General features: G+C 34.1%; 1 protein-coding gene across 9 annotated transcripts in view; it reads right to left on the reverse strand.

The window, feature by feature from the left end:
• LOC108376139 (scribble planar cell polarity protein) overlaps positions 1 to 22,999 on the reverse strand; it is a 483,715-nt gene that overhangs the window by 146,733 nt on the left and 313,983 nt on the right. For all 9 annotated transcript variants that reach the window (XM_017632340.1, XM_017632355.1, XM_017632348.1 and 6 more), the window contains 2 exons: positions 2,647 to 2,805; positions 2,221 to 2,419 (listed from right to left, as the gene is read on the reverse strand). In XM_017632340.1, coding sequence (XP_017487829.1) covers positions 2,221 to 2,419; positions 2,647 to 2,805 — 358 coding nt within the window. The remainder of the gene's footprint in view (positions 1 to 2,220; positions 2,420 to 2,646; positions 2,806 to 22,999) is intronic.

Below are 22,999 nucleotides of genomic sequence, written 5' to 3' on the forward strand. Positions count from 1 at the left end.
TGTTTTCCTTTATCTTCATTTTTATCTTTATACTCTATCGATAGTAACACCCAATAAAATATCGATAACAAAACCGATTAAAATATCGATAACAAAATCGATGAAAAATTCGATAAAAGTTTCGATGGCAAAATAATTAATAATAATATTGGTAGCAAAATCTATTATATCGATAAAAATATCCATAACAAAATCGATAAAAATATCGATAACAAAATCGATAAAAATATCCATAACAAAATCGATAAATATGAAGAACAAAATCGATAAATATAGATACCACAATCTATAAATATGGATAACAAAATCGATAAATATCGATAACAAAATCGGTAAATATCAATAAGAAAATTGATAAACATTGATACCCAAATCGATAAATATCGATAATAAAATCGATAAATATCAAAAAAAATCTATAACAAAATTTACAAATATCGATACCCAAATCGATAAATATCGATAACAAAATCGATAAATATCGAAAAAATCTATAACAAAATCTACAAATATCGATAGCAATATCGATAACAAAATCGATAAATATCGATAACCAAATATATAAATATCGATAACAAAATCGATGAAAAATTTGATGAAAATTTCGATGGCAAAATCGATAAAAATATCGATAACAAAATCGATAAAAATATCCATAACAAAATCGATAAATATCAATAACAAAATCGATAAATATAGATACCACAATCTATAAATATGGATAACAAAATCGATAAATATCGATAACAAAATCGATAAATATCGATAACAAAATCGATAAACATTGATACCCAAATCGATAAATATCGATAATAAAATCGATAAATATCAAAAAAAAATCTATAACAAAATTTACAAATATCGATAGCAATATCGATTAGTATCGATATCCAAATAGATAAATATCGATAACAAAATAGATAAATATCGAAAAAAAAATCTATAACAAAATCTACAAATATCGATAGCAATATCGATAACAAAATAGATAAATATCGATAACCAAATAGGTAAATATCGATAACAAAATCGATTTTGTTATCGATAACTATCGATATTTATCTATTTGGTTATCCATATTTATCGATTTTGTTATCGATATTGCTATTGATATTTGTAGATTTTCTTATAGATTTTTTCGATATTTATCGATTTTGATATCGATATTTATCGATTTGGGTATCAATATTTATCGATTTTGTTATCGATATTTATCGATTTTGATATCCATATTTATATATTGTGGTTTCTTTATTTATCGATTTGCAAACCTAACAAAAATTTTTAAGTTAATCGAAAGTGTGACATCAAATTTGATGTCCGATATTAAAAAGAATGTCTCACATATAAAAAAAAATATTAAATATTAAACAAAAGAAATATAGCGAAAACTGTTCAACATAAGGCATTCTATTATTGCCACTATTGCAAATTACCAATCCCGAATGTCCCGGGATTCTTGGCAAATAATCCCGGGATTTTCGGGACTTAAAAAGTGAAATCCTTGGTGTCTACTTCTTTTTCTCAACTAAAATTGTCTAATTTCTAAAGGTTATTCAACTGGTTTATCTTATTTTGGCATTGGACTTATGTTTTAGAAATGTGTTTCTTATTTTATTGCTAAATGGGAGGGATTACAAAGGATGGCACCTTTTTTGGCCCGTTAATTTTTCTATTTGGCACATTTTGGCACTTTTTTATCCTCAATATGGCACCTCATAGCGAAGGACAGTTGGCAGCCCTGGTTGTACCCCATTAAATTTAAGTAATAGTGCCTCAAGAGGCTAAGATTTCGCATTGAGTTTCGAATTTTTTTTTCGGCGGTGTTATTATCTATTTTCTTCCATACAAAAAAAAATTGTCGATCATAGTAACTGTGTATGGAAAACAGTGCGTGACACCGCCAGCAAAAAGAAAATTGTCAAAAATCAACGGCATTTTGTAGATACTTTAAACTAGCATATGGACGGTCTGCACCTTTTTTGAATTTTTCTAATTTTTGTACAAAGTTAGAAATTTGGATTTACCTGGTTTTTGTTAAACCATGGCATTTAGTAGCGGGGTGTAAAACAAGTACACATAGTACCAGTAATTCCTTTATTTTCGCATTAATATATATATTTTTTCGAAAATAAAGATACGGGCGTTATTCATATGAAATGTACGAGTAGATTAGCGTTTTAATTTGGTATAACATAGCACCTCTTGTTGCATACATACCATGCCGACTGCTTGGCGCGGGGAAGCCAGTGCTCATACCCCCGGCTGCACCAATGGAATGAATTAAATTGGATTTGTCGTAGCCTTTACACACGATCATATGAATTTCGTTGCCAGCATTACGCAGAATGTTCACGGCATCCTGATGCGAGGCTCCCAACAGTGAATTCCCATTGACTTCCAGTAATCGCATGCCAACCTAAAGCAAGCACAGTAACAAAGACCAACAATTAGTTCAAATGAAAATTAACAAATCTACGTAAATAAAAAGATTTAGCAATGGAAACGCAGTCACAAATCATTTTGGAATCTCAAATTACATAATTTCGATTTTGCGCCTATTTTCGTAAACAAATGACTTTTTGAAAACTCTCTGACTCATTGAAAACTGTTGCTCCACATTTCTTATGACAACACAATACATACCTTCAGCCTTCCGTCACGCCTTGCTGCACCGACTGAATTAATTTTTGACACAAAAACGCCCTCATCGGTGGGATCAACTGGATTGCCACGTTGGCCATTAAGACCGCCCTTAATGTGCATTCCCAGCCGTTCGCCTTCAGCTTTAATAATGACGATTTCCTGTGATTTATAATAATAAGCAGTTATAAATATAAAAGTGCAGCACAATACCAAGGCTACTGCCATTTGCAGCACCACAGTCAAAAAGAAATACTACTTATTTACATGTACGTAGATACGTATGTCTTAAGTTGAAGGCCATACACATTTTGGAAACGGAAGAATAACGAATGGAATGAAGTGAACGATAGAAGCTAACTAAAAGAAATACGCTTATTCAAAGAGTGAATAGCCTAAGCGTATGCATTCCTTATTTTTTATACATAATTCCCATTTGTATTCGCGATGGTGAATACTTACAGAGGTAATGGAAAAATAATAAATTATGCGCAAGTACATATTTGATAAAAATGTGCAATATTATTATGCGAAAAAGTTGGTGATTTAAAAGTGATAGTACAATTCATACGCAAACAGAAAGGATTTGAACATATTTAATAAATATGTATAGACAAATGTGCATGCAAATGTTCCGAATAAAGAGAAAAATCAACCCGCTGCCCATTACAAATCTAATTAAAAGTTATATGTATGTCGCCGTTTGTGTGGCAACATCAAGGCGCTCGCCCCAAATCGGAAAAGAAACTCGGCCAAACACTAACTCATGTATAAGCGCCAATCTATTATGGTATGTATTTTACTGAAACTTGGCAAGTATATTGCCCCAGTTCCGAGGTAGGCTAATATTTAAAATAGTCACAATCGGCTAAACTACTATACACTCAGTAATCGTTTATTGATCTCTACTACACTCGGTTCATAGGGGTACGTACATATGTACATATAGCCCGGTCAAGTTAGACATTCAAGGTTACAATAATTCGCATAAGGCTGATACGACTGTTGCAAATACCATTATAAATGAAATGTCAAAAGTCCCCATCAATCTCACGTCTTCAAACAAATATATTCAAGGTCACATAAATTTAATCTTTGCATTTTTCGGCAAAATGGTAACGTTTATCACAAAAATAGGTGATACAAAAGTGTAGATTATGCAATTATCTATAAAAACGGTCATAACATTTTTCTGCCTAAGGATTACCATATCTGAGATATAGCGATTCAAAAAATTGTGTTCTCGAAAATATGCACAATTTTATTTACACTGTACTTGTGGGGTAATGTTTTTGTTACGTTTTTTAACCTGTCTTCCCGGGTAGGCCTACTGCACGACTTATTGTAGTCCTATTTAACTAAATAATATTGCAGAAAAAAAATAATACCATTGGAAGTGATCGCCGCGGTGCATTTTTTTTATATATGTACATATACTGTTCAAAATTTAGGTTTTAATTTTAAACTCTTTGTACTACATATATGACCAAACTAAATTCAGTTTCAAATACAAACCTTCCAAGTTTAACAAGTAAGAAAGTCTAAGTTCGGGCGGGGCCGAACATTAAATACCCGGCGCAAGTATTACATATATGGCTTTTCACCTTTCCGAAAGCTACCGCTACATGGTAAGCCGGGGTGTATCAATTTTGAATAAATAAGCGTCCTTAAATTTCGAAATATTGACGTTTCAAGCATTTCTAAAATTTACCGTTATATGAAAAGCCGTAATTTTAGTCCGATTTCAGTAATTTTGAACGTTTTGCTTTTATGTGGCAAGCACAATAACCATACCGAGTTTGGTACAAATTGGTGGAACGGTTACCGAGATACATATATGTGATCATAAGTGGGCGGTGCCACGCCCATTTTCCAAAATGTTATCCTGGTACCAAGGCCAATAACTGTGCCAAGTCTGGAAGAAATCGGTGCAGCGGTTGCCAAGATATACACATGTAACCATAAGTGGGCGTGGCTACGCCCATTTTTCAAAAATTTATAATATTCTTATTTTTCGTCTAAAAGTTATTGCAAATATCAATTTTGAGTGAATAATCTTCAGTAGTTACTAAAATATCGCAGTTTTCGTATTTCTGAAAATTACCGTTATATGGGAGGTAGGCGTGGCTATTGTCCGATTTTGCCTATTTTCAATACCATCCGTCCTACGCCCGAAAGAAGTACACGTACCAAGTTTCGTTAAGATATCTTAATTTTTACTCGAGTTATCGTGTGCACAGACGGACAGACGGACGGACAGACAGTCACCGCTTAATCGATTTCTCTTTTCATCCTGATCATTTATGTATACATTTGTCTATATCTATCTCGATTCGTTTTGCCTGTTACAAACAACCGTTATGTGAACAAAGTTATAATACCCTTGTGCACAAGTGCGCTCGGGTATAAAAAAAGAGAGAACATATCTTGGGTTTAGAATTTAAGCAGTTCGGTTTAAATTTTAAACCCAAACATTTTCATAATAAAGAATAAAAAATCTTAAATTTCATGCTCCGTCCGATGGGGATTGAACCCGGTAAACTTGGTAGCAACCAATTGTATCAATCATCTTTGCACACTCAGCTACAGCCACGCATGTAAATGTGCTTTCATACGAGTATGTTCAGTTTGAATCAATAACCAAACCAAATTTTCTATATATGAAATTATAATTAAAACATTTTGGTTTGATTTTTATACCACGAACTTTTTGGACTAAAATTTAAACCAGAATATCCCTGCAGTGAAAAGCCAAACCAGTGTATGTGCCTACCAGTTCGACAATCTCAAAGAACTTAGGCGATCAGCGACATCTGCCTTTGAAGTGCCAAAGCCAAAAATAAAACGCAATTAATTGCTTTTCTCACCAATGTCGGCTGTGGCGTCACGTGAAGACTGCTGGTTCTGGTTCTGAAATCGCAGGTTCGAGGCCGCTTGGAGGTGGTTAAGATTTTTAAAGTTAAATAAATGTAAGTAAAAATAATTTATTCAATTTATAAATAAATAACAAATTCGAAAATCGAATTGCATTGCAAAAAAAACATTTAGAAAGAAATATAAAAACAAAGAAATTAAACAAAAATATTTTTTTAGTAAATTTAAAAATTACAATAAACAGCATAAACAAAAAAATAAATTTATTAAAAATAAAAATAAAATAAAAATTGAAAATAAAAAAAATTTTCCCTGTGCCAGGATTTGAACCTGGGACCTCAGGCTAACCATGCGAGTGCTCTGCTCTGTCGCCCATTGTGACTGTTGGAGCGTCGCGAGCAAAAAGGCACACTTATGCTTTTCACGGGGCATGAATTGGCAGACTATCTCATCAACTGATATGATACTACTAGTATTTATACTAGTAGTTGCTGATGCATAGCCTCACAATTGACATCTCGTAGGACATCGCAATGTTAAAAATACCAGTCGCTAACATTGAAAAAGGATAAAACGTGAACTAGTTCGGCTGAAACGCAAACCGGTAGAATTCTAGTTCATAACTAGTAGCTTTCCCTGCAGGGATATTAAAAATTGCTTAAAACTATTGACTATAAAAGATTAAAAGGGCAGTAGTCCCAACGCGGTTTAAAAATTAAACCCAAATTTTGGACCGTATAGCTGGTGAATCTTAAATTTTTTTCCACAGTAGTGAAACTTATTAAATTTACTATCTTCTACGTAAACGATATTTTGCAACCGGATTAGTAGTTTAGGAGCTAATCATTGATTCATCGACAATTTTGCATAATTAAAAAAAATAAATAAAAAAATACTTTCGGTAAAAAATATTAATATGAAGAACCTGTCAACTTTTGGATTCTTGCACGTCAAAGCATGATCTTTCATAAATACAATAAAGCCCTGCCCATATAAATTGAATATTAAATGTAGAAGTTATGAGTACCTAAGTAGAGATACATACAAAAATGTCTACACAAACTTATGTTTTGCATACTATGGAGAACACACCTTTTACAACAATTTTGAATCACTATGTCTCAGAAATGGTAATCCTTAGGAAGAAAAACGTTGCAACAGTTTTTATAGGTAATTGTATGATCTACACTTTAGTCTCGCCTATTTTTATGATAAACCGCACCATTTGGCTGAAAAATGCCAAAAAGAAATTTATGTGACCTTTGACCTTGAATAAATATTTTTGCAGACATGGGATCGATGGGCACTTTGACATTTCATTCATAATGGTGTTCGCAACACTCGTGCCATTTTTCAGCTTTATGCGAATTTTTGTAAGCTTACCCCTATTTATTGAGCTAACATATTTTTATCATAAGCTTTGTTTCATGACAGAAATACTGCCTACCGAGGCCGCTATTAGAAAAAACCTTTTTATGTTTTATTTTTTGATGTTGGTCAGAACCTGGGCTCGAACCAAGGCCCGCTGAATGGTAAGGCTCACTGCTAACCACTACACCACAGCGGTCATACAATATATGTACATATCGCCGTTTAAAGTACACAACCGCATATCGTGGTTCTGAAAAACCTCGTCACTGACTTTTGTGCCAAAAAAGATATTTGCTCACCGGAGGAAGCTCCTGCCACAAAGCCCTGATCCATTCATACTAAAATATCGATACTTAGTCATAACAAGAAGGTATAATTATGGATAAAAGAAACAACCGTTTTGAAATAAAACAAGTTTTAATCTCTCCTATAAAATTAACGAGATTTTGCATTTTCTTTATGCGCGGTTTTGTACTTTAAACGACGATATGTATACAGCGTGGCGACGAATAACTGTTACCCAGGTCTTTTTTGAGAAATAAAAAGGTCCTTTATAGCTTTTGTGAAAAAACTATTTTATTGTTAATTTTCCACAGATTTTACTTTAGTTGTATTAATTAGTTTTTAAATTGTAATCCTTATTTCCATTTGCCAGCAGTAAAACTTTGAGAGAAAAGTTCACTTAGCACGCAAGTCTTTTTCAGGTTTTTTTTTTTTTTCTTAGGCATCGTATAAAAAATTACAAAAAAAAAAAATAAAAACTGTAAAGGGTTGTTCGAATGAATGGCCGTCCTAGTCACCAGTTCCGAGTTTATTCGATTTTAGAGTATGAAGCCTTATGCTGGACAGAAGGGGGAGTATAAGGGACTCAAAACGGAGAAAATTAGCCTATGGTTACAGAAGATATGGAATAAATTAATTGACGAATACCTGCGCGCCAAATGAACTTTTCTTTCAAAGTTTACACTGCTGGCAAATGTAAATAGGGATTAAAATTTAAAAACTAATTAATACAACTAAAGTAAAATCTGTGGAAAATTAACAATAAAATTTATTTCTCAAAAAAACCTGGGTAACAGTTATTCGTCGCCACGCTGTATATGGGCAAATCTAAAAAACAGGTACACTTTCAAAAAAAAATATTTGAATTTTGAAATTTGTGAGCACACCTATGTTTTATATCTCATTTTATTCGTAATCTCTTAATAAATCGATTAATATAAGTGTAATTCATTTTCATCAAGTGCTTCAAAAGTTAGACGAGGAATAAACATGAAATAGAAAACAAAAGAATAAGCTGGGTTCAAATTACGCTGTTCAAGTTGTAAGCTTTGAGCAATGATTTTGAAAGTTGAACTCACTTAATTCGGATGCTCTAAATTCAATGGCATGCCCCGTTTTACCAGATTGGTTCCGGTTTTTGAGATAACGATACTTGAAAATTTGATTGAATATTAACTATTTTATAAATAACTTCTTCAGTTTTGAAGTTATTTTACTAAAATTTTGCACATAACAGTTTTTTAATATTACCTTAATTATTCCTTAAAATTATCGAAATGGGTTCACTTTAACATATAGATCCAATACATTTGATTACTCAGATATGTGTTTTTGCGCTATAACCAGTGTTGCCAGGTCTTCGGCATGAAAAAACGTCCCTTTTGGTCTGAAAAAACGTCATTTCCTACCCAAAAACGTCTTTTTCAAATGTATGCACAGTGAATTGCTCTTATTAAACTTTTATTGTATACAAAGGTACATACATAAGTATTTACGTAAGGTATATTAAAATATCATTTCTACAGAGCACATTTAAAATTCATTATAAACTGCTTTGAGATCGTTATATAAAAATCATTTTATACATACAGTTGTGATCAGCTGATTAAGTCATCAACATTTTGATTGTGGCTGTTTTTCTTTTGTTTATTTAATGTTTATTATTTTTCCATAAAACCCTAGCTTTTTATATAACAAACAAAATATAAATCCACATTTCACACTTTGTGCAAAAATTATAAAAAATCTGCAAAATTTTACGGTCTGCTAAGAAGGAACATAGCAATATTTCAGCCGTTTTTGCGTTCATTACATTTTCACGGCAGTCTTAAAAAAGTCGCCTACTTTTTTCTGACTTTTTATGCCGCTACAGCTTTTTTGGTGCTTTTGCGAGCATGCGTGTTGCAATAGATCGACTCTTCCTGATTTGGCTTTTAATGTGCAATTGCAAACATTGCAATAAGCCTCGTAACCTCAAGTGTTTACAAAACCAGCCTTTGAACGCGGGATCCTTAGTCCAAGAATCCAAAAAAATGCGCGTACGCTTGGTTTGCATCATAGTTAAGTCATCTCTGTCCAAAGAATAAATATCTTTTGTAGAAAAGTGCTGCGAAGAAAAGCTTGTAAAGATTTGTTAAGAAAATAATTCAAAATTAGTTCTACTTACAAAACGTCCAAATGACGTTAAAAACGTCAACCTGGCAATGCTGGCTTTAACTCTAACTACATATCTGAATAATAAATTGTATGCGTGCTATATATTAAATTGAACCTATACCAAACTTTAACCTGTTTAATTAGAGGAGTTATAACGCAAAACAACGGCTCTGATCAATCAGTTGTATGGGAGCTAGATGTTTTAGTGAACCAATTTGGATGATTTTATGGAATAGTTAAGGCAATATTAAAAAACAGATATGTGCAAAATTTTAGTAAAATATCTTCAAAACTCAGGGAGTTTTTTTTAAATAGTTAAAGTTTAAGCAAAGTTTCAAGTACCGCTATCTCGAAAAGTGGAGCCAATAGGGTAAAACTGAGGGCGCCATTGAATTTAGAAGACTCCAATCAAGTACGAGAAACTATCAGAACATTTATCGAAAAAAAGTTGCTTTGATACCACTCTCGAAATATTCTGACTAAAAGAAGGAGCATCATTAAAAGCAGTAAATCAGGGTTTTTACACACTTCTAGAGACACATTTTTTGAAGCATTTTACAGGTATATGTAGTTTTATAAGGACTAGCAGTTATAGAAAGATTTAGATCGTTTCGACGTATTTTAATCAATTTTTATCAATTAAGGTGTTTTTGGAATAAAAATTACGCTCAAGATCGCAGAATATTTTATATTTAAAAGTTAGTTTATTCTGAAAGCACACCTCTTCCTAAGGTATCAAATTATTTGTAACTAGACTAAATGCAGCTCATACATGGGGAGACCTTAGGTTCGGCCACTAAAAAAGATTCTGGGCACCATTCCAGCAACCCTACACAAGCTGGATTACATTAGTCCACATTCGAAAATAGGTTTTCTACCAAAATTCCAGACAGAAGCGACTGGGTAAACCGCTCGGACTTAGATCCAGGTTCTACCGCTATCTTTACGGACGGGTCCAAGCTCGACAACTGAACTACGTTCATCAAACTCTGCGCTCGATGCAGGCGTTCCCCTGTCTTCGAGTAAGCACCGATTGAAATCTATCTTCATTAAATTGGCCAACGAACGTTGGGCGAAAGAACCAAGCAACCGACCGCCCTATTATTACCACAGTGGTCGGTATAATTACACACTGTCGTGCCTGCAGGGACGAGGAGGAGGGGGAGAGCGTAGAACACTATCTCTGCCATTGCCCCGCCCTGGCAAGGTCAAGACTTGCTATTTTCAACGAACATGCTTTTCGCTGTTTAGCCGATCTCGACTCTGTTGACGTCCGCGACCTTCAACGATACGTTAAGGTTACACGATGTTTCAATCATTTGGGAAACTACTGTAAGTACTGTAAGTGCAATAAATAAAGACAAGGCGTTTGAAGATGTATCTTTATACATATGTATGTACATTAGAATGGTTTTATTGTATATGGGCGGATTTTTTTCCTGAAATTTGTAAGAGCTTACCTCTAGAAATGTGTCATTTAGTGTAAAAATACAATTGTTATATTTTTCTGCTTTAGCTTGCGACCGATTCTATCTAAACCTACAAGTTTACCATCATAAGATCTGCTTCATTTGAAATCTGGCAGCACTCTACATAGCACAACTTTGTTATCGACTACTCCAGGCATGGGCATATTTACCCGTACGGGCAAGCGAGCCCATTCCGCGGGCTAGATCAAGGGAAAATCAAGGGCAAACATGAAGGGGACAACGAATCTTACTAATACACATATACCAATGAGAGCCACTGCATACGCATTCTGAAGTAAAACGGCCCACTCTCCCAAACGTACCACTCTCCCAAACGTACGCCACATACCTCTTCGTCATTTGAATAGCTCAACCTTTTAATCCTTAGTATTTTCGTTTTTAATTTTGTTATTTAATATTCATTACATCCGATTTTAAAACTTTATACAAAGTTAAAAAAATGTCAACAAAGTGGTACAATAAAGTGCAAGTTTCAAGTGTCTGTAAAATAGCGGTGATTTTTGAAACTTTTTTTGGTGATGGTGCTGCGCATTTTCTCTCATGCAAAGTATGCTCGACAAAATTTTTATATGAAATAAAATGCGCAGCACCGTCAATAAAAAATTTAAAAAAATTTCAAAAATCAGGGCTATTTTAGAGTCACTTGAAACTTGCACTTTATTGCACTATAATTGAATGGGCTGCAAAACTGCATATCCGACATTTTTCTAAAAATATTAGTAACTTATTCACTGCAGGTCATTAGGATGACACACTCCTATGTTGACCTTTTTTAAGAAGTGTTTCCAGCTCTCAAGAAAACGAAAAATCATACAAAATGCTGCCCAGGAAATGGAAAAGAAAATTTACAAAAATATATTAAATAAACAAAAGGAAAACTGTAAATACTAAGGATTGAAAGGGTGTGCAATTCAAATGACGAGGAGTGTATATGAGCAGATGTGATCACTACCCCAAGCAGTGTTGCCATAACTTTTTGGACGAACCGGCTAAATTGGCAAATAAAACCGGCTAAAATGTTTCAACTAAATTTCACATGTTTTATTTAAATAAATCACGAGTAAAAAGACTATTTCTTGGAGAGTAGTTACAAATTCGAGCCGGAAAAAATTTTGCCAGCAAGAATTTGCAATTAGGAAAAACATATGATTGTGGCACATGGTTGGATTTTTTGTCGACGATAATTTGAATAAACCAGTTCGTTAAATTTAAAAATCTACAAACTGGAGCGTTTTAAAATGAAAAATGTAAGTTAATACTTGTTTACTTAATTAATTTAGTTAATTCCAATGATTTGAAAGGTACTCGGCAAAAAAAAACTATCTATTACTATTACTATCTGATATTTTGAGTGATAATTGTCTTCCCTACAAGGCCTTTTCAGACTGACCGATTCTCAATACACTCAGATAGAAACCAGTACACATAAAAAACGCTGTAAAAATTTCCTTTCAATTTTAAGGCAGTAAAACAACGACCTTAAGTTAACATCAACCGAGGCCATATGTTGACAAGGGATGCAAAATCACAGTTACACAAAAGAACTGGTCAGATTTTTCAGAAATCCCTTCAATTCTGATGTAAAATATGATGCCAAAAGGCTGCAGATCTCCCATTTAGATGACCGGCAGATGTCTCGTAGGATTCCCAGAGAGTTTTGCTTTACATAGAAATTTGTGCTCTTTTATTTTCATTTTGACTCACTTCAGTGTTGGTTCCTTTAATTCAAGTTGGCATTCGGTTTTTGGAATTTAAATAAGTTCTCAACAAAAAAGTTTGTTTAAAAAAATACATATGTGTACATAGTTCTTGAAAATATCAATTTTTCCCTTACCTTAAACCTTTGGGAGTGGGCAAAAATGATGTTTTGTAATTTAGGAAGAATTGAATACGCGCTATCTGGGAAGACAATATCTACATGTAATATATATTCTGTTTGTTGGCACTATATCCAAACACAAACGAATCTTAAGCCTCTTAACAGTGAAACAATTTCTTATTTTCTTTCTTATTTATTTCTTTGCGAATACAACTTCACACTTAAAATTAAGACGTTTATAACTAACATTTTATGAAGAAAATCCCTTCTTCGTTTAAAATAAAAATAAGCGAAATCGGCCCAATTTCATACAACCCTGCCTGGAAATGGAAACATATATACATATTTGAAATTTAATAAAACAAGACAAATAGCAAATTCGGCTAAAAACGGCTAATTTTTTTCTGCAAAACGGCTAACAAATCGGCTGCCGGCTAAATCGAAATTTCTCCGGCTGTTTGCTATCGCAACCGGCTAAATCTAGCCGAAAAGGACTAAAATGGCAACACTGACCCCAAGTAAACGCGAGCTGAAAGTGTGATTGTTACTACGTTTATGCGCATGCATAAGTCGCTTTAATTCATTTCGCCGCGATTCAAAACATATGTATAAACTGAATTTCAATTCGCTTTGAAAGAGCGAAGTGTTTTGGCTCACACTCCAATTCAAATCGGTAGTTTATTTCCCCAGACAGTTAGAAAGAGTGTATAAACACCGCTCTCAGTCAAAGCGAATTGGAGATCAGCTGTTCCGCTCAAATTCCAAATAATCGCATCAGTATTTAAAAGCTGATTAATAATAATCGTTCTTTTTCTTTGCCACGATTTTATAATGCCGAATAAAACTAGATTTTTATCACTTTCCATTATGTTAACTTATAAAATGTCAAATGAAAACTGCTAATTTTGTTTGCTTTTGAAGATGGTTACTTTGATGCCGATATAAAGTCGTAAGCACTGGAGCGATTTTAAAATGAAAAATGTACGTTAATACTTGTTTACTTAATTAATTTAGTTAATTCCATTAATTTGAAAGGTACTCGGGGAAAAAAACTGTATTCTTAATCGGAATGCAATCTCAACCACAGTCCGACCGACAAAGAAATTGAAACGTATGTTGAAGAAAGTCGGACTGACAAGATATATACCCGTAGACCCTTTTTTTTGCCCCTCTGAAAGAATTTTAAAAATTCTATACAAATTTCTTTTGTTTGAAATGCAACCGTGGACACTAGCTGGCAGAAAAACTTTCAAATTTGCGTTCGTACAGAAAATTGCAAGTTTCTCTACATAAGAGAGAATTTGGGAGCATTCTTACTATCTTACTATCTGATATTTTGAGTGATAATTCTAGCTGGATTTTCGACGAACAAACCTATTGTCTTCCCTACAAGGCCTTTTCAGACTGACCGATTCTCAATACACTCAAATAGAAACCAACACACATAAAAAACGCTGTAAAAATTTCCTTTCAATTTTAAGGCAGTAAAACAACGACCTAAAGTTAACATCAACCGAGGCCATATGTTGACAAGGGATGCAAAATCACAGTTACACAAAAGAACTGGTCAGATTTTTCAGAAATCCCCTCAATTCTGATGTAAAATATGATGCCAAAAGACTGCAGACCTCCCATTTGGATGGCCGGTCATATGACCAGCAGATGTCTCGTAGGATTCCCAGAGAGTTTTGCTTTACATAGAAATTTGTGCTCTTTTATTTTCATTTTGACTCACTTCAGTGTTGGTTCCTTTAATTCAAGTTGGCATTCGGTTTTTGGAATTTAAAGAAGTTCTCAGCAAAAAAGTTTGTTTAAAAAATACATATGAGTACATAGTGCTTGAAAATATCAATTTTTCCCTAACCATACACCTTTGGGAGTGGGCAAAAATAATGTTTTGTAATTTAGGCAGAATTGAATATGGCTATCTGGGAAGACAATATCTACATGTAATATTTATTCTGTTTGTTGGCACTATATCCAAACACAAACGCACCTTAAGTGTCTTAACAGTGAAACAATTTTTTATTTTCGAAGTTTGCGAATAAAACTTCACACTTAAAATTAAGACATTTACAACAAACATTTTATGAAGAAAATCTCTTCTTCGTTTAAAATAAAAATAAGCGAAATCGGCCCAATTTCATACAACCCTGCCCGACATGAAAATTTTGTCCGCGATAAGGCCATTTCTAACAGATTTTGGGTCGCTTAGTCAAAAATGGAAACATATATATATATTTGAAATTTAAGAAAACAAGGTAAATAGCAAAATCGGCTAAAAACGGCTAACTTTTTCTGCAAAACGGCTAACAAATCGGCTGCCGGCTAAATCGAAATTTCTCCGGCTGTTTACTATCGCAACCGGCTAAATCTAGCCGGAAAACGGCTAAAATGGCAACACTGGCCGTAAGTATAAACACCAGAGCGAAATGTGTACGGTGTCAATGCGCTTTCAATTAAGTCGATTATTCTGTGCGTATAAACGTAGTATGTGTTAAGCTGAAATTAGTCAAGAACGTAAACCTACCGGTACGTAAACCCGAGTCAGCTGACACGATCTGTTTTACCACAGCGCAATGTAAATGAAAACTCAACACCGCATAATTTTTCTGTAGTTGTAGCCCGTAGCGCAGAAATCTGCGGAAATTAGATTTTTCCGTGTCAGCTGATTTCTCCTTCTTTAGATGGTTGCCACTTCGTCAGTTATACAGATGGTAAAAAAGATATAAGTTCGTATTCAAAATATGTTTAAAATATTTGAAATTTACTATTGAATAAGGTTTTTGTTAAAAACTAAGTAGTTTATATTTAGCTAAAATCTATTATAGCACGAAAAATTGTAGTTGAAAGGGTAAGTTTATGAAAATGCATTGATGAGTGGCAACAGTGTAGTAAGCAACACTGAGGGCTCCAGTAATCGACAAAATTCTGCGTATACAGACTGCGTTTATGTATACGTTCTGCGTTCTCGACTAATTTCAGCTTTAGTGTGCCAATTACGTTTGAATGATTTTGCGTTCACTTTGTTACGCTCTCGCATGCATACACATGTTATGCTTACGCTCTTTAAGCAGGCGCACACTCTCTTGCATGTTGCCAACTTTGTGCCTTTCGCAATAAATTAAGTGCGTTTAGGGAATTAAAACGCGAACATTTTTTAGTTTAGCGCTTGTTTCGTTCTTTGGCGCCCTTTTCAAGGTAATTTTACAATAAAAACGTGATTCTATGGTGACATTGTATTTATTTTGTTCATTCATTTATTGATTCCAAAAGTACGGAAAACTTTATCCGTTGACTTACACATATGTTAGTGTTTGGTCGAGCTTTTCCTCTGGATAATATGATCCCAAGTAATCCAAATGCAATATTTTCACACAGTCTCTATCACTGAATTCACAGAATATTCTGCTAATTAGCTGGGTGTGCGCATTTGTACAAAAGTAAGCAATTGCATGAAAATAAAGCCGCTAGAGAAACCAAGTAAAGTTTTGCAAATTGTTTTACGAATAAAACAAAAACGTTTTACTAAATAAATTGATTAAATTAATTAACTGCGCATGGTTGGAAATATTTACAAGTGGCATTGCGTGATTACTTAAAATATTTCAACATACAGCTTTATATGCAAAAATACCATTAAACATAATTTTGGTGTTTTTTTTTTTGGGAAAATTGCACTATTTTCAATGTTTTGGTGCTTTTTTAAATAAAAAACTTGGCAATACTGATCACTAGCTGACCTTCATCGAACGCTCTTTGCTGGGTTCGGAGTGCAAAAATGGGAACAAAAATCAAGTTTTCGAAGTAGATGTGCATTTCTTATCTTTATAAAAAACAATTCATTTCTCCTCGTATCACTGTATTCTAGGACTAAAGAAGGGGCTAAAGCTGCCTTTACAAGGGTCGATTTCTGTACACTGAGGGAAAAAAATTTTAGAATTAAAAAAACGTGCTAAATTTAAAGAAATACGCATATGAAAGAGCACCAGCCCAACTCGTTTTAAATTTGAGAATGTACGTTATAAAATATGTCGTTGCGAAGTGCACAGAAGCTTTTTCGTTATACGAAATTAAAATTAAGAAGAAAAAATTTAATTTTATGTTCCGTCTGATGGTAATTGAACCCGGACGCTCTTCATGCTACCACCCAAGCGTCTTTGCACACTCAGCTACAGCCATACATGTAAATGTGTTTTCAAATGTTGAGTTTGAATCAACACACAGCGCACGATTAGTGCATGATGTCGTACCATGTATGTACATATGTATGTATGTATGTGTTGTCACCGCTTTGCATGCTTTGTATACATATGCTTTCTTAATTACATATGAAAAAGAATCCGTGCAGTGAAAATGCTTCATTTCAATACGGACGTATTTGATTTGAATATTTCCATTATACGTAGTGTATGTATAATGAAAAAATCCATTTTGTTAAGAATTTTCACTTGATTTAAAAACGAACATTTTTAAACGGTAATCAAATAAATTTTTTTTTTATTCTTACAACTCGTTTTTTTTCTCAGTGTAGACTGGAAAATCGACTTGCCAAAGCATTTACATTTTACGGTTGAGATGTCATTTACACGGGTCGAAATTGGTTGAACGACAAAAATCTACTAGAAAATCGACCCGTGTAAAGGCGCCTATAACCCAGCGAGCAATTATCATTAAAGTTAAAATGCCTTGGTTAAAATTTATAAAAAGTTATTTCATTCTTGCTTTACCGGGACAATTGTTACATCGGTGGGCAACGACGCAATTACAGAACTTTAGACAGAACAATCTTTTTCGATCGGGTTCAAATCGGGTGATTGTGAGGGCCTATTCACGAATTCAAGTGTATTTGCAAAGGTGCTGTAGCTCACCAATGTAACAGTCGTGTCGATAAAAAGGTAAAATATAACTTTTAATTTGCTATTAAAAGCCCCACCGCCTTTCTATTTGAAGAGTAAATTTGTTGATGCAACAAAACGGAGCAGATTTACAGTTGAGCGAAGTAGAGGACTAGGTTTCAAATTATTTCGACCAAGCGGAACAAATCTACTCCTATCGGAGCCAAGTCCGAACGATGGCTTATTGTGTATATGAGGAAAATTTACGCTCTTTGTTTGGTGCACAAAGTCAGTATTGCCGCAGCCGTACTGCGATGAACATGATGTCGGCGGAGATATAAATAGTTTTTTCGCAACTTTTCATGCCCTTCCTCCCTTAAACTGTTTTTCCCTTTTTCTAGCCCTTGCTCGCACCTTCACTACTGCGCGGGCAAAATAGTGCCCATGTCTGGACTACTCGATCAGCCGTTTATTTAGTGTGCTGGTTTTGCTATCGTTGTTTTTTATTACAGTTAATTTTCATATGCGTAACTTTAAAAATAAGTGATGTGGAGAGCAGAGAACTTCAGCAAAGAAAATTGATTTTGGACGAATTCATGCAAAATCCACACATCTCCCAATATCGGTTAGAAAAATTGCTGAAAGTTGGAAGGTCGACGGTTCAAAATGTATTTTCAAATATCAAGAAAAATTGCAGCATTGAGAGAAAGGCGGAATCTGGCTAAGGACTGATCTGGCACCAAGCCATTGTGCAAAAAAGCGCAAGAGTTTTATACACAAAATGGAATCAACATTGTAATAAAACAGGTCAATCCTCCGAATTGCCCAGAGCTGCAAACGATCGAACGTTATTGGCCCATATGAAATCAAAATTAGAAAAAAAAACAAATGCACGGCTTCAAGAATAACGCAGTTCTGCAGAATGTGGCGAAAACAGGCTGAATCGATCGGCGAAAGGGATGTCCAAGTATTAATGGCGGGTGCCATCTCTAAAGTACGGGTATTTTGGCGTGGAAGTTAATTCTAATAATATTTGAAAATCTTTTATTTAAATAGAAGTAAAAGNGTCGTGTCGATAAAAAGGTAAAATATAACTTTTAATTTGCTATTAAAAGCCCCACCGCCTTTCTATTTGAAGAGTAAATTTGTTGATGCAACAAAACGGAGCAGATTTACAGTTGAGCGAAGTAGAGGACTAGGTTTCAAATTATTTCGACCAAGCGGAACAAATCTACTCCTATCGGAGCCAAGTCCGAACGATGGCTTATTGTGTATATGAGGAAAATTTACGCTCTTTGTTTGGTGCACAAAGTCAGTATTGCCGCAGCCGTACTGCGATGAACATGATGTCGGCGGAGATATAAATAGTTTTTTCGCAACTTTTCATGCCCTTCCTCCCTTAAACTGTTTTTCCCTTTTTCTAGCCCTTGCTCGCACCTTCACTACTGCGCGGGCAAAATAGTGCCCATGTCTGGACTACTCGATCAGCCGTTTATTTAGTGTGCTGGTTTTGCTATCGTTGTTTTTTATTACAGTTAATTTTCATATGCGTAACTTTAAAAATAAGTGATGTGGAGAGCAGAGAACTTCAGCAAAGAAAATTGATTTTGGACGAATTCATGCAAAATCCACACATCTCCCAATATCGGTTAGAAAAATTGCTGAAAGTTGGAAGGTCGACGGTTCAAAATGTATTTTCAAATATCAAGAAAAATTGCAGCATTGAGAGAAAGGCGGAATCTGGCTAAGGACTGATCTGGCACCAAGCCATTGTGCAAAAAAGCGCAAGAGTTTTATACACAAAATGGAATCAACATTGTAATAAAACAGGTCAATCCTCCGAATTGCCCAGAGCTGCAAACGATCGAACGTTATTGGCCCATATGAAATCAAAATTAGAAAAAAAAACAAATGCACGGCTTCAAGAATAACGCAGTTCTGCAGAATGTGGCGAAAACAGGCTGAATCGATCGGCGAAAGGGATGTCCAAGTATTAATGGCGGGTGCCATCTCTAAAGTACGGGTATTTTGGCGTGGAAGTTAATTCTAATAATATTTGAAAATCTTTTATTTAAATAGAAGTAAAAGAAGGTTCTAAAAAAGTTTCGACTGAATTATTCACTTTAAATTAGTTTTTTTGCTATTTAATACCTTCCAGATTTCAACTGAAGCAGATCTTATGTAAGGTAATTTTGTTGACTTTAAACTCAATTATAATACATTTTCTTCAAAAATATACGGTTTTGAAGATATTTAATATTTAGGACCGTTTTCTAATGTAAGCAGTAAAGTTGCCTTTACTAACAGGGCAGATAAATTGTTCCTCAATTTAAAGTGTTTTCGTTTTCTTACCTTGCCGATTAAACTAAATTTGTTATTCCGTATAGTGAAACTTCACTACATTTCCGAGAGTGAAACCTCACTACATTCGTCATAAAATTGCAAAGGTTGGCAATGCAACATAAGCAAATATAGAGCAAGAGCAACTGTTAGCAATAACCAAAACCTTGGTTGAAATATCTAATATTTCTGACTCATGAACCAAAACCAAAACAAAATTTAAAGTTGGGTGCAAATTTTAAAGGTTGCATCGGGTGAGCCACAGTTTATCGATTCGAGAAATTAATGCGCTGATGAACGATGAAAACGAAAGCTCGTATATCGAGACGATAAAGTGGCCGGTAAATTAAAGGTTAGATGAGAAAACGGCTCTTAATGGGACAAATTGGTGTAAATTTGTATTGGCACTTTATAGCAAGACATGAGAGATTATTTCAAAATATCTAAACGTCAACTGTAATAAATGGATATATTGAACAGATTTCTTTAATAACAATAGAAAAACAAATTACAGTATATTCCGTTTAGCTACCTATTCTCTTAGGTGCATTTTCCGCTTACGCGTAAAATTTTGCCAAAATACTGCTTCATGAAATGGATTTTGTACGAAATTTGAACTTTTACCTGCATTTCCGCTTTGCAACCCCTTTCCGTTTAACAGTCCTGTTTTTGAGTAAGTTTTATTCGATTTACGAAAAATACTTCTCTTACCACCACTAAAATGTTTTCAAACTTTATTTTGCTTACAACATATCACTCCTTTTGCGAACCTGTGCCATTACCCTAATCTGAAATCAGTAGAGGCGATGAAGACCCAAAAGAATCACCCCTATTCTGGTTGTCCTAAGTCGTTCCCATCGACAGTCGTTCGTTGAATTATGTCGTAAATAAAAACATTAACGACAGATTTTAACACGTTTTCAATACTTTGTCATATTGAAGGGATAATAGGAATAAAAATTTGTAGTAGGTTATGTCTTTGGTTGCCTCATAACGTCAATGAAATTCTCAAATTTCGACGAACGAGTGTCATTTCAATAATCGGAATAGGGCCGGATATGATAATGCCCCTGTAGCTGCTAGTGTTAAAGAGGCCTTATTCGTATTAAATATTTAAAAAAGCTTTCATGAAAAACAGTATTGAAACAAGTTTTAAAATCTAAAACAAAACAAATCACAGTTTTTGGTTTCCGTTTTGCTAAACATTTCGCTTAAGTGCACCAAACCATTTGCAGTGGAATTAAATGGAGCTAAACAGAATATACTGTATTAATAAAAATGTTTTATTATGTTTTTTAGGTTTTTTAAAATGCAAGGTACAATATTTAACAAAACGAGTAAGAAAGTCTAAGTTCGGGCGGAGCCGAACATTAAATACCCGGCGCAAATATTAAATATGTGTTTTTCACCTTTCCGAAAGCTACCGCAACATGGTAAGCCGGGGTGTATCAGTTTTGAGTAAATTAGTGTCCTTAAATGCGAAATATTGAAGTTTCAAGCATTTCTGAAATTTACCGTTGTATGAAAATTGGCCCTAATTTTAGTCCGATTTCCGAGTTTGGTACAAATTGGTAGAACGGTTACCGAGATACATATATGTGATCATAAGTGGGCGGTGCCACGCCCATTTTCCAAAATTTTATCATAAACGTATTTCTTGGTAAAGAATTGTCGCAAGCATCAATTTTGAATAAATTAGCTTTAATATTTACAGATTTATCGAAGATTTTGTGTTTCTCTAAATTACCGTTATATGGGATGTGGGCGTGATTATTGTCCGATTTTAAAAATTTTCGGTCATTTGGTATGTTGTATCAAGGCTAACAACTGTGCCAAGTTTCGAAGGAATTGGTGCAGCGGTTACCAAGATATACATATGTAACCATAAGTGGGTGCGGCTACGCCCATTTTCTAAAAATTTATAATATTCTTATTTTTCGTCTGAAAATTATTTTAAATATCAATGTTGAGTGAATTATCTTCAGTAGTTACTAAAATATCGCAGTTTTCGTATTTCTGGAAATTACCGTTATATGGGAAGTGGGCGTGGTTAAAGTCTGATTTCGCCCATTTTAATACCAACCTACCTTGGATAAATGGAAACCTACATACCAAATTTCGTTGAGATATCTCAATTTTTGCTCGAGTTATCGTGTACACGGACGGACGGACAGACGGACATGGCTTAATCGATTTCTCTTTTCATTCTGATCATTTATGTATACATTTGTCTATATCTATCTCGATTCGTTTTGGCTGTTACAAACAACCGTTATGTGAACAAAATTAATATACCCTGGAGCACAAGTGCGCTCGGGTATAAAAATACAAATAAAATGGCACAATTCATTTCTAGACAAAAACTTATCTAAAGGAAATTTCGTACTGTAAACACTTATATATATTTTATTAATACTATTATTTTCAATATCACTCATCAGACAAGGGTAGACAAACGGTACTTTCAGGGTAAATCCGCAGACAATCCGCTACCACTTGAATGGTTTTTTATTCTCATCTTGTGTCCTATTAAATTCTTAAATTAGCTTAACCCATCTTGCAGCCGTGTCGTTTGCTACCCTCAGTTTGGACCTTGAAATATTCGAAAAATGGCAGGCTTTGATCCGAAACAAACTTTTTAAAAAAGACATCCTGAACAAGTTTTACTCAAAGACCGTAACAGTTGCAACTTTTATTACACCGTGCGACAAGACCCAAAAATTTTTAAAACACACGAAAAAATCAATATAAGTATTCACAAAACCAGCAGCCAAATATCGTATAACTGCGTTTTTAATTTTTCCCTCTGACGTCGGGATTTTTTTTTTAAGCACTTTGAAATATCTAGGATATGATCGAATAAAAAAATTGTTTAGAAGATTTGTTGCATTGTAGAGTAACAATTTGGTTATCAGTTAAAAGGAAAAATTCTGTAGAATTAAACAACAATTTAATTTGTTGGTGCCCCTTTAAAAATTTATTCTTGAATATCCTTGGAAATTTCCAATATTTATTTTTGAAAAAAATATATGCCAAGGACTAATATGTAAACTACTACATCCTCGAATTTCGTCCTTCTAACTTTATTAGTTTTAGATTAAAAAAAAACCACACATGTGTATAAGATATTGATAGTTACAATATACATATTTAACCCTGGAAGGTCATCGTTATTTTTATAACGC

Source organism: Rhagoletis zephyria, unplaced genomic scaffold (assembly GCF_001687245.7).
Source record: "Rhagoletis zephyria isolate East Lansing unplaced genomic scaffold, Rhagoletis_zephyria_1.1 Rzeph_scaffold_00097, whole genome shotgun sequence".
NCBI classification, from domain to species: Eukaryota; Metazoa; Arthropoda; class Insecta; order Diptera; family Tephritidae; genus Rhagoletis; species Rhagoletis zephyria.